This window comes from Myotis yumanensis, unplaced genomic scaffold (genome assembly GCF_028538775.1).
Source record: "Myotis yumanensis isolate MYYU_CA2020_CCGP unplaced genomic scaffold, mMyoYum1.0.hap1 SCAF_23, whole genome shotgun sequence".
Taxonomy (NCBI): Eukaryota; Metazoa; Chordata; class Mammalia; order Chiroptera; family Vespertilionidae; genus Myotis; species Myotis yumanensis.
In genome coordinates, this window is record NW_027223774.1 from 8,806,005 (window position 1) to 8,818,333 (window position 12,329).

Genomic DNA, 12,329 nt, shown 5'->3' on the forward strand with positions numbered 1-12,329 from the left:
TTGTTCAACCCCCAAAGGGGTCGTGACCCACAGGTTGAGAACCGCTGGTCTAGGTTGTCACCTTTTGACAATATATGCCTTCCCTTCTAAATCTCGCCCTGCTCTTCAGCATCTTTTAAGTATTTATTTATGTCTTTATTTTCCCCTTTGGAGAAAAAAAAAAAAGAAATGTTTGTTATCGGATGATATAATTTTTTTTGCATAGACAATCCAAAATAATTTACAGATGGATTATTGATTATTTAAAATAGGCAAACCTCTCCAAGTTGGTAGATTCAAGGTTAACGTGCAAAATTCAAGTGTAGCTCTAGCTGGTTTGGCTCAGTGGGTAGAGCATCAGCCTGCGGTCTAAAGGGTTCTGGGTTCGATTCCGGTCAAGGTCACATGCTGTGTTGCCGGCTCGATCCCCAGTGGGGGGGCATGCAGGAGGCAGTCAATCAGTGATTCTCACTCATTCTTGATGTTTCTATCTCTCTCTCTCCCTTCCTCTTTGAAATCAATAAAAATATATTTAAATATGTATTTTTAAACTCCAGTGTATTTCTATATATCAGTATTGACCAAAATGTGTCATTTTTCCTTTATTTTTATAGTTGACACATTACAGATGCCCCCATTTACCCACCGTTGCCCCCTTCACCCAGCCCCCACCCCCGAAATATGCCATTTTAATAGAACCAAAAACTATTAAGTACCTCAAGAGAATTCTAACAAAAATATGTATGTCTTCTATGCAAAAGGTTATAAAGCATTATATAGAGCGAACATCTCGAAGGACACAATAACTGAGAGGAAAGGCCATGTAAAATATTGACTGAATTTTATAAAGATGTCCATTGTTCCAATTAAATAGCCTCCTTTTTAAAACTTATTTTCCCATTACAGTTGACATTCAATATTGCATTCGTTTCAAACATACAACATACCGATTAGACATTTGTATGCCTTATGAAGTGATCCCCCATAAGTCTAGTACCCACCTGGCACCATACACAGTCATTACAATATATTTTTTAAATATATTTTTATTGATTTCAGAGAGGAAGGGAGAGGGAGAGAAAGATAGAAACATGAACGATGAGAGAGAATCATTGATCTGCTGCCTCCTACTGGGGATCGAACCCACAACCGGGGCATGTGCCCTTGACTGGGATCGAACCAGGGACCCTTCAGTCCCCAGGCCAATGCTCTATCCACTGAGCCAAACCAGATAGGACTCATTACAATCTTATCGACTGTACTAGAGGCCTGGTGCACGGATTCGTGCACCAGTGGGGTCCCTCAGCGTGGCCTGCGGGGATCAGCTGAAACTGGCAGTCCAACACTGCCTGCCACCCCTGCCTGCTGCTCCTGCTCATCCCGGTCCTCCTGCGCCTGCCGCCGCTACTCAGTAGGTTCGCTGCTGCTCCGCTGTGATTTCTGGGCGGCGCTCCCACTGTGGGAGCGCACTGACCACCAGGGGGCAGCTCCTGCGTTGAGCATCTGCCCCCTAATGGTCAGTGTGTGTCATAGTTACCAGTCAACCGGTCGACTGGTCCCTTAGGCTTTTATATATATAGATTTCCTGCGCTCAACTTCACACCCCCATGACTGGTTTTATGGCTGACAATTGGTACTTCTAAATCTCTTTCACCTCCATCCCCCTAAACCCCCTCCCATCTTGATCCTGCTGCCTACAAGCCAGATCAGGCTCTCCCCAGAGCCATGCCAGGGGCCCTGCCTGGGTTCTGAGTCCCTTTCGCCCAGGAGCGCCCCCTTCAGGAAGGAATGCGAAGCCTGGGGAGGGGAGAGGGAAGCTGTGGTTTCCAGTCAGCATGTGTGACTTCAGATAAGTGAATTCGCCTCTCTGAGCCTCAGATATCTCCACAGTGGGGATCCGGTTGATCATACACCACAGCTATTGTCGGAGGAGATAATTTATAAGTCATTGACTCACAATGTGATACACAGGAAGTGCTTACAGATATGAGCTTCCTGCCCTGGCCGGTGTGGCTCAGTGGCTAGAGAGCTGGCCTGTGGACGGAAGGGTCACGAGTTCAATTCCGGTCAAGGGCACATGCCCAGGTTGCAGGCTTGATCCCTGGCCCTGGTCTGGGCCACTAATAGGTGTGTAGGTATTTCTGTCTCTCCTCCTCCTTCGCACTCTCTCTAAAAATCGATGGAAAGGCATCCTTGGGGGAGGATTAACAACAAAAAAACACGAATTTCCTATCCTCCCTTCCTCCTGTTATGACGCTGCCACTTATGTACAGTTTGTGAGCAGAAAAAAAAAACCCTGTCCGACCTGCTTTTTACCCATATTTTTCTCAGCTTTCCTTACAACCTCTTCTGCTTTATTCCTACTTTTTTTTTCTGCTCTTCCTGTCTTCCAATGTGTAACATCACTTTGTTGTTGTTAATCCTCAATGAGGATATTTTTTTTCCATTATTGTTTTTTTAGAGAGAGTGGGAGGGGAGAGAGAGAGAGAAACATCAATGTGAAAGAGATACAGGGACTGGTTGGCTCCTGTACATGTCCCGACTGGAGCCGGGATCAAACCTACAAACTAGATACCTGCCCTTGATGGGGAATGGAACCCACAACCCTTCGGTGCATGGGCCAATGCTCCAACCACTGAGACACTGGCCAGGGAATTTTTGTTGTTGTTAATTTTCACTCAAGGATTTCTTTCCATTGATTTTTAGAGAGAGTGGACGAGAGAGGGGGAGACAGAGAAACACTGATATGAGAGACACACATCGATTGGTTGCCTCCCGCATGCACCCTGACTAGGGCCAGGGAACCTGCAACCCAGGTACGTGCCCTTGACTAGACTCGAACGCTGGACCCTTCAGTTCACGACCGACGCTCTCTCCCAGGGGTCCTCAAACCACGGCCCGTGGGCCACATGCAAATACAAATATTGTATTTGTTCCCCTTTTTGTTTTTTTACTTCAAAATACGATATGTGCAGTGTGCATAGGAATTTGTTCATTGTTTTTTTTTTTTTTAACTATAGTCCAGCCCTCCAACGGTTTGAGGGACAGTGAACTGGCCCCCTGTTTAAAAAGTTTGAGGACCCCTGCTCTATCCACTGAGCCAAACCAGCTAGGGCTAATGCAAAGGCCAGCGTCTTTTCTGGGCTCCCCAGTTTTCTGGGTGACTATTAACCACCCCCCAAGAGGACTGTCCATGAAGCAATCACAACCGTGACCTCGGGGAAGGGACGAAGCGGGGGGACATGCTCGCGCCCCCTTCACCAGCTGATCAGTTGGGAGCACGCTGTCCGTTTCCTCCTGGTCCCCCTTTGCCGGTGTTCCCGCTCCCAAGCAACCACATGTTTGCTCTCCCCCTGATTTTCAGGCCGACAGCGCGTTCACCCCCAGCCTCCATGTCGCCTCCTGGCCTGAAACCTTCCCCCCAGCCCTGCGGCTGGTCACTCTGGCCTTGGCTACTCTTGACCCCTTTCTGCAACTCGGCTTCTGGTTCCTCTTCTGCAAAAACGGAGTGGGCGCGTTTATTTTAGATGAAGATCTGCACACTCTTCCTGTCAAGGGCCAGGCGCTAAGTATCTTCGGCTCCGCAGCTGCCCGAAATCAGCCACAGAGGACGAGACAGAAGAGCGTGGGGTGGACGCGGCCGGGCTCCAGGAACACTTTGTTAGTGGACACTGACATTTGAATTTCATATGTTCATGCATCACAAAACATTCTCTTGACTCTTCCCATTTATTTTTAATAAAATATGTGGTTGTTGGGTTTTTTTTATTGATTTCAGAGAGGAAGAGAGAGAGAGAGAGAAACATCAATGATGAGAGAGAATCATCGGTCATCAGCTGCCCACTGCATGCCCCCCTCCAGGGACCGAGCCCACAACCCGGGCAGGTGCCCCAACCAGGAATCGAACCGTGACCTCCTGGTTCATTGGTTGATGCTCAACCGCTGAGCCACGCCAGCCAGGCAACTCTTTCCCCCATTTAAAACTTGGCTCTCGAGTGGCATGAAAATAGACTTGATATGAGAGACACACATATCAGCTGAGGCTTGGCCTGGGAGGTCAGCTCGCTTGCCTCGTAGAGACCACCGTCGAGCCATTTTCAAAAGGTTCTCCCACCTAGGAGAAAAGTGAGACTGTGAGGAATCAGTGAGGGTGGTGCCAGGGCTTCTGAGACAAAAAGTGTATTCTTGTCCTCAGAATAGTGCAGGGCTGGGCAACCCCTGGCACGCGTGCCAAACATGGCACGCCAGTAACTTTTGCTGGCACTCGAAACCCTCCCTTATAATCTTCCATTTACAATGGTGAATCTTTGTTCTCAGGGATGAATTTTGTTAAGTCTCGTAATAGGAGTAGCCTGAGGGATGAAAGCAGTAGCTCTTGCGTATCTCTGAAGGTCACGAAATATAAACCTGATGCAAAATCTCTGTCATCAGTGATGCAGCAGCAAAAGTCCCACTGATAATATCAAACGGAGTCATAAAGTTTTCTGTCGGACTATCAGTGTACATGTATCCATTAAAAAATAAATGTATTTTTCATCATCATATACTGTGTTTTTGTCACTCGAATGAATTTTATTATTTCTTCAAGGTTCTTCACATACGTACACCTTAAGAGATATCAAGTAGGCGTAACATGTTCTCAAAAAATTAGGGTTGGCACGCAGAAGCATTTTGAGTCAGAGATTTTGCTGGGTTTGGCACGCACTCACAAAAAGGTTGCCCACCCCTGGAATAGTGTATCCAGAGAAGGTCACTCTGGAGAGAGTGGTCAGGCTGTTGCAGATGCCCGGCCTGGGATGGGATGGCCCATCCTTGGAGGAGTCGACAGAAGAAAGAGAGTGAGGCCTTGTCCTCTGTTCTCCATCCTCTCAGCAATTGCGTTTCTCCCCAGCCTGGTCCCTGTCCCGCCGCCCAGGGGGCTGTCAGTGGAACCTGATTTGTGCATATTCCGAGTTGGTGTCCTTGGCCTGCTGGGCCTCCTGCGGCCGGAGGCCTGGGAAGCTGAGGGCAGCGTAATGGATCTCCTGTTGGCTGTTCCTTGATTCTGGGGCTGGAGGGGACATGTTCCGTCCTGGGGAGTTAGCAGCTGCAGGAGGGGCCCTGGAAGGGCTGCTGGGCTTGGCCTTTGGACTCCGAGCCTAAAGGGAAAACGACCATCATTCATTCATTCATTCATTCATTCAGCAAATACTTGTGGGTACCATGTGGGAGGCACTGATGGAGAAACTGGGGTTACATCAGGGAGTAAAACAAAGTCTCCGTTCTCACTGAGCCCACATTCCATCTCGGGACAGAAACAATGAACAAGTAAGTGGCTGTGGTCTAACCCACTCAGTCTGTGGCTCTTTGCTGTGGCCACACAGACTCACACAGGTCGGCTCCTGTAACCACCATCAGGAGGCAGACGGCTCTAACCCCACAGAGACCTGGCCCTAACCCCAGGCAGCACTGATCTGTTCTCCAGCTCTGCAAGTTCATCCTCTCAAGAGTGTTATGTATGTGGAGTCATGTGCATGTGACCCTTAGAGATCGGCATTGAAAAAAAAAATGTTTTGGCCCTAAGCTCTATTTAACTGGTCGGTAGCAAGTATCACTCATGTGTTCCTTCCTTCTGATTGCATTCAAGGGGGTTGATGGACCTATTGGGGCTTTAAATGGATATGATGTGCAGAGAAATAGATTGAGGGTGTGGGAGCAGAGAGGACCCACAGAAGGGGGGGGGAGTGTCCATGTGGACGAGGGAGGCAAGTGGTTTGAAGGGATTTTGCTGATGGATTGATTTCGGGGGAGGGTTTGATGGAAAAGAGAGGCATGAAAGGTGACCGAGGCTTTAGGCCTGAGCAGCTGGGAAGATGTGCTATTTGCTGTGAAGGGGAGGATGGAGTAGACGCGAAAGTGGTGTAGTTACTCATAGGTTTGCCTTTGGACAGGCTAAGTTTGAGGTGCCTGTTAGACATCCCGGGGAGATGCTGCCTGGAGAGGTGCCAAGAGTCTAGGGTTCAGGGGTGAGTCTAGGGTTCAAGGGTAAGTGTAGGGTTCAGGGGTGAGTCTAGGGTTCAGGGGTGAGTCTAGGGTTCAAGGGTAAGTGTAGGGTTCAGGGGTGAGTCTAGGGTTCAGGGGTGAGTGTAGAGTTCAGGGGCGAGTGTAGGGTTCAGGGGTGAGTCTACTATTCCCCCCTTTTTAAAGTTCAAGAAAAGGCTCAGAGAAGTTGAGTGACTTGCCCAAGAACACACAGCGATGAACGAGGGTCTGAACCCCGGCAGCCCAGCCATTAGTCACCAGGACACACTGCCTCTCAGCAATGCTAATGATATTACATCACCTATATACATAAGAGGCAAATATGCAAAGTGTCCCTTTGGGAGTTCCACCAGGAGTTCCATCGCTCACTATGATGTGTGCTGACCACCAGGAGGCAATGCAGAATGAAGGAAGCCCCTGGCCGGCAGCCGGAAGGCCCCCATGGCCCTGATCACCCACCAGGCCTACGCACCCTACAGTGCACAAAGTTCTAGTTAATTATAATCAGTAATGTCCTTGGTGGTGGTGATAACGGCATAGCTGCTACGAACCGAGCAAGGGGGCGTTTTGACTCCTCTGACCAGCTCTCAAAGGAAACGGAGGGAGACCTGGAGGCTCAGAGGGAGCCGGCGATTGTGGTCAAGGCCTCACAGGCATAAGTGCCGGAGTCAGGCTTTGAATCCAACAACCATGCCTTTTCCACCTCGATGTCCCAGGGGCGCAGGGCTGGGGGCAGGGCGGGGAAGGGGCACCGTGCCCGGGCCACTCACCAGGCCGCGGGCGTTGGGGACCACGTTGATGTAATCCAGGATCGTGCTCCGCCGGGTGAGCCTGGGCCTCCACGCCTCTGTCCTCGCCGGAGTCTCCGTCTCCGGAGCTGCCTCCTCCGCTGGGGTCTGGGTCTGGGTCTTCCTCAGAGTCTTCACGCTGAGGAAACGCCCGGCCCTGCCTCAATGTGCGCCCCGGCACCTCCCGCCCCGGTCCCCGCACCCCCATCTCCCGCTCCTAACTCACACGGCCAGGATGAGGCAGAGGCAGAGGCCGAGGGCGAGGAGGATGGTGACGCCGGTGCCCAGAGCTATTCCTTTAGAGAATCCCTTGGCGATGAGGTCCTTCTCTTCTGCGCGTGGAAACCGCCAGGCGTCCCTGAGCCGCTCCCACCCCCACGCGGGTCCTCCCGCCCGCCCTCCGCCCCCCTCCCCCCCTCCGGCCTCCAGCTCCCATTCCTTACCTGCAACCCCTTCCGCTCCTTTTCTTTAAAACCCCAGGCCCCGGCTTTGCACCTTCCCCCTCAGAACCCCCTTCCCCTCCCCAGCTCGGGCTCCAACCACAGGACCCCGCCCCTGCCCCCCGCCACCCAGGCCCCACCTCCAGGGCCCCCCAGCAGGCCCTGACCTGGCAGCAGCAGGACAGAGGCGCTCTGGGCCCCGTGCACATTCCAGGCCTCACAGCTGAGTCTGAGGTCAGGGCTGAGCCCCTCGCTGAGGCTCAGGGAGCTGTTGGTCCAGGGCCCCTCTGAGCTGGAGCTGACCGCGTGGGACGCGTTGCCATGGTTCCCCTCCAGCAGCCCCGCCCCCAGCCGCCAGCGCAGGGAGGGGGCCGGCTGGGCCCTGGAGGAGCAGCTGCAGTGCAGACCCTGGTCCTCCCAGGAGCAGGAGGGTCCCAGCAGCTGCGGGGGGTCTGTGAGGAGCGAGGGGACGGGTCAGAGGTGCCTCTGTCCTCCCCCCGGACCCCGGGGTCCTGTCCCCAGGTGCCCCATCCGCCACTCACAGTGCACAGAGAGGCTCAGCGAGATGCTGAGGGCGCCCAGCGGGTTATGAGCCCTGCAAATGAATTCGCCTTCGTGCTCCTTTCGTACCCCAGGCAGCTCCAGGACCCCGGGGTCTGAGGGCTGGGAGGGGCTCAGGGTCTGTGGTCCCCGGGCCCAGCTCAGCGAGGCTGGGGGGTTGCTGTGGGTGACACAGAGCAGGCGCAGGCTCTGGCCCTCCAGGACCGGGAGGGATGCGCCGTTCCCCAGCGTCTCCAGGACTAGGGGAGAGAAGGGGCAGGACAGACACACAGCTGAGGACATCTGGGCCCTTCTCAGGCGCACATCCCAGCCGCCCGGGCCCGCCCTGGGCGCTGAGAGGCCTCTGTCCCCCTCTCCTACCTGTCCCATTAGCTCGGGAGACGGTCACGGTCAGGTTCTCTGGGGCATCTGAAAAGACACAGCACCAGCTCCAGGCGGGCCGGGGCCTCGCTCTGGGCCAAGGGTCCCTGCGGACCGATGACTGGCAGGCAGGGGAGGAGGGTTGAATCACCCACGGATACAAGGCACCCAAGGAAATGGGTGGGTAAGAAGGGTGGGTCCCTGCCAGGCCGGGGTGGCTCAGTGGTTGAGCGTTGACCTCTGAACCGGGAGGTCAAGGTTTGATTCCTTGTCAGGGCACATGCCTGGGTTGTGGGCCGGATCCCCAGTAGGGGGGCGTGCAGGAGGCAACTGATCAATGATTCTCTCTCATCATTGATGTTTCTCTCTCTTTCTCCCTCTCCCTTCCTCTCTGAAATCAATAAAAATATATATATATTTTTTAAAAGGGTGGGTCCCTGTGCTATTGTGATTTATAATGTATACTGTGTATTGTATAGGATCTACCAACTTCTATGCATGGGCCACGAAGTTTCAATCTCACTGTACGTGCGCGCCCGCACGTGGTATTTTGTGGAAGAGCCACGCTCAAGGGGCCAAAGAGCCGCATGTGGCTCGAGAGCCGCAGTTTGCCGACCACTGGTATAGGTATTTGGTCTTGGTCCCCGTTCCTGGCACAGGGCTCCTGAAAGTCTCGGGTTTCTAAGCGATGAGAGTGACAAAGGCATCTTGATATTCATAACGAGCCCTTTGCCCCTGCACCTGAGTTTAGGTTAATGAAAGCACCTCAGGATGGGGGCTGGTTGCCAGGGAAACGAGTCAGGCTGGGATTTGCAGGCCCAAACCCTGACTTCCCAAAGGGGGAGGGGCTGGAGGTCGACCTCAATCGCCAATGGCCAAGGCTCTAGTCAATCAGGCCTATGTAATGATGGCTCCATAGACACCACAAAGTGATGGTGGGGGCGGGGGCGGTGAGGGGAGATCTTCAGGGTTGGTGAGCACCTGGAGATTTGGGGAGAGTGGCGACAGGAGCGGGAGTGAAGCTCCGAGCCCTTCCCCTGTGCCTGGCCCTCCCACCTGGCTGCTCCCGCCTCATATCCTTTCATTCCAGACGGGTCATCTGGTAAGTGGTGAGTATGTTTCTCTTGAATTCCTGGAGCTGCTCTATCTAGCACAGCGGTTCTCAACCTGTGGGTCGCGACCCCTTTGGGGGGCGGATGACCCTTTCACAGGGGTCGCCTAAGACCATCGGAAAACACAGATATAATTACATATTGTTTTTGTGATGAATCGCTACGCTTTAATTATGTTCAATTTGTCACAATGAAAAGACATCCTGCAGATCAGATATTTACATGACGATTCATCACCGTAGCAAAATTGCAGTGATGAAGTAGCAACAAAAATAATTTTATGGTTGGGGGTCACCACCACATGAGGAACTGTATTAAAGGGTCGCGGCATTAGGAAGTTTGAGAACCGCTGATCTAGCAAGTTAGTGGCCCCTGAGGAGGGGGTCATGGGAAGCTCCCACCTATAGCCTCTGCTCTATAGTCAGCAGCGCAGGCGGCAACCAGACTTGCTATGGTGTCCAAGGTGGGGCAGTCCTGTAGGACTGAGCCCTTAACCCGCGGCACCTGCACCTCCGGGTGCAGAGGGTCGGAACTGAGTCGAACTGCAGGCCACCCAGCTGGTGTCAGAGAATTGCTTGGTGGTGGGAGAAAAAACACCTGCCTCGGAATTGGAACCAGAATCGTGAGTCCCGCAGGCTCGGGTTCCAGCTCCTTGGAGCCCTGGGACCCCGTCCCAGCCCCTGCCCTCACCCCTCGCTTCCCTCCTGGACCCCAGGCCGTGGTCACACTCACAGCGCACAGAGAGGCTCAGGGTGCGGCTCCGGAGGCCCAGCCTGTTCTCCGCTCGGCATGAGTAGCGCCCCGCGTCCCCGGGCTGCACTCCGGGCAGCTCCAGCTCCAGGCCCCCGGGGCCCGGGCGGTCGGACCGGGAGAGGACTCTGTCCCCCAGGGCCCAGCTCAGGGCGGCCGGGGGCCTGCTGTCCGCAGCACAGAGCAGCCGCAGGAGCTGGCCCTTCTGGGCTTCCTGATGGGGGCTGTCCCCCTGGAGCTCCAGGGCTGCGGAGAGGGAGAGAGGGAAGGAGAGAGAGGAAGACCCAGTCTGGGGCTCAGTGGTTGAGCTTTGACCTATGAACCAGGAGGTCACGGTTTGATCTCCGGTCAGGGCACGTGCCCAGGTTGCAGGCTCGATCCCCAGTGTGCGGCATGCAGGAGGCAGCCCATCAATGATTGTCTCTTATTCTCTCTCATCGTTGATGTTTCCTTTTTTAAAAATATATGTTTTTATTGATTTCATAGAGGAAGGGGAAGAGAGAGAGAAATATCAATGATGAGAGATAACCATTGATCAGCTGCCTCCTGCATGCCCCACACTGGGAATCCAGCCTGCAACTCAGGCATGTGCCCCAACTGGGAGTCGAACTGTGACCTGGTTCATAGATCAACGCTCAACCACAGAGCCACCGCGGCCGGACTCCTCATTGATGTTTCTAACTCTCTCCTCCTCTCCCTTCCTCTCTGAAATCAATAGAAATCTATTAAAAAGAGAGAAAGCAAGAGGGAGGAGCCCCATTTCCCCGACCCTCCAAAGAGGGCCTGCCCAGTCCCGGCCCACCCGGCCGAGCCTTAGTACCTGGTCCGTTGTCCCAGGAAATGCTGATGACCGGGGTTTCGGGGGCATCTGCAACGAGATGGTGAGCTGGCTTTGGGGGGGGCCACAGCGAGCCCAACATTTGGGACAGACAGTGTGACCGTCCTCCATGAGGACAAGTGACAGAGGAGTGACAGGCACGCCTGTGGGTGGAGAACCAGATGGCCTCGCTTCCCCTCCTATCCTCCCAGCTCAGGACCCTACCCCTTCCTCTCTGTGGACCCCACCCCCAGAGCCACCCAAGGCCGCCCAGGGCCACCACGTCCCCACCTCCCCACACCCACCGGGCCTGCTGGCCACCCCGATGCCCCCCACCAGACTCACAGGCCACATTCAGCCGGACGCTGCGTTCGAAGCTCGGGCCCTCTCTGGAGAAGCTCGCCCGACAGGTGAGGTCGGTGTCGTGGTCCTGCCGTCTGGGCGTGAGGGTAAGAACTGAGACGTAGGCCGTTGTCTCCCCGATTTCTTGGGGGGCGAGGGAAGCCCCCCTCCAGGAGAGAGTAGGGGCTGGACAGTGTTCCGAGTGAAACTGAAACACACAGACGGCTGTCGCCTGGCGCCCAGGCTCCAGGGTCTCGGGGATGTAGACGGCTGGCTCCTGTGTCAGGGCTGGGAGGAGAGCGGGCACTTCAGGGAGCGCCCCCTGGCCCATGCCCCTAGGCCCTCCCAGCACAAGACAGGGGGAGGGTGCAGGGGGAGTTCCCACCCCATCCCAGCCAGCTCCATACCTGTCACATCCAGAAAGAACTTATTGTTCATGAAGCTATATCGCAGGGTGCCTCCCTCGACGCGAAAGAAATAAACCCCTCTGTCTTCCATCCGGGCCTCGGTGAGCAGCAAGGAGCAGCTGCCATCCCGGGGGCTGCCCAGGAGCTGGAATCGGCCCCTGGCCCCCCAATACACCATCCGGGACTGGTCATTTGTGGCCACAGGAGAACCTTTGAGGGCATCGGTTCTGTCTCTGAACCAGTAGCCTTGAACCAGGTCACCCTTGTTGTTGCCCTCCCGAGGGTAGGAGAAGGAGCAGGGCACCCGCACACACAGGCCCTGCTGTACCGTCACCACCTTCTCCACCATCAGCCCGTATCCTTTATCCGGATCCTGCGCCTTTTGGAGGCCCCAGCCCTCGGCCCACTCACCGCCCCACAGCACCCCGAAGAGCAGCGGCAGGAGCATCTCTGCCCCGGAGACGCTGGGCCCGGCCCTGAGACAGGCTCATCCCCCGGCGACGCTCTGACTGAGACGGGCAGGGACAGAAGAGGAAGCCCCGGGGCAGGCAGGCGGAAGTGGGGCCTTGGGGACTGATGCATGAAATGAGCGTCTCCTCTGAGCCCACTGGGATCTCCCCTTCTCCCCACTCGCCACCCCATCTTGCCCACTGGACGCTCTGTCTGTGCTTCCTGGTGGGCGGGCGGCTGCCTGGCGCTGGGCTGGCTCAGCTGGTCCTTCTCGGGCTCGCCTCTGTGGGAGGACGTGGGGG

The 12,329-nt window shown here is 54.9% G+C and overlaps 1 protein-coding gene across 3 annotated transcripts; it reads right to left on the reverse strand.

Annotated features, from left to right (window-relative positions):
- Positions 1-1,719: 1,719 nt before the first annotated feature.
- On the reverse strand, positions 1,720-12,068 carry SIGLEC10 (sialic acid binding Ig like lectin 10). Of its 3 annotated transcripts, XM_070401769.1 has the most exons (12): positions 11,989-12,057; positions 11,578-11,787; positions 11,174-11,458; positions 10,832-10,879; positions 9,994-10,257; positions 8,150-8,197; positions 7,771-8,028; positions 7,396-7,680; positions 7,015-7,120; positions 6,771-6,927; positions 4,912-5,117; positions 1,720-4,093 (listed from the first exon to the last, which is right to left on the reverse strand). In XM_070401769.1, the coding sequence occupies exons 1-12, from the start codon at positions 12,023-12,025 to the stop codon at positions 3,901-3,903; spliced, it is 2,097 nt and encodes a 698-aa protein (XP_070257870.1). In that variant the 5' UTR covers positions 12,026-12,057; the 3' UTR covers positions 1,720-3,900. The 3 variants fall into 3 exon arrangements, 2 of the variants coding, with proteins under 2 accessions (XP_070257870.1, XP_070257869.1); XM_070401768.1 differs by having other exon boundaries at positions 11,578-12,068; XR_011469412.1 differs by having other exon boundaries at positions 4,005-4,093; positions 4,704-5,117; positions 11,578-12,068.
- Positions 12,069-12,329: the final 261 nt, after the last annotated feature.

Coding starts and splice junctions, on each gene's coding strand:
- SIGLEC10 (XM_070401768.1), bottom strand. CDS start 12,025: ATGCTCCTGCCGCTGCTCTTCGGGGTGCTGTGGGGCGGTGAGTGGGCC. Junction 8,198..9,993: donor CCTGAGCCTCTCTGTGCGCT/GTGAGTGTGACC, acceptor GTGTCTTTTCAG/ATGCCCCAGAGAACCTGACC. Junction 4,094..4,911: donor TCGGAATATGCACAAATCAG/GTTCCACTGACA, acceptor CTTTTCTCCTAG/GTGGGAGAACCTTTTGAAAA.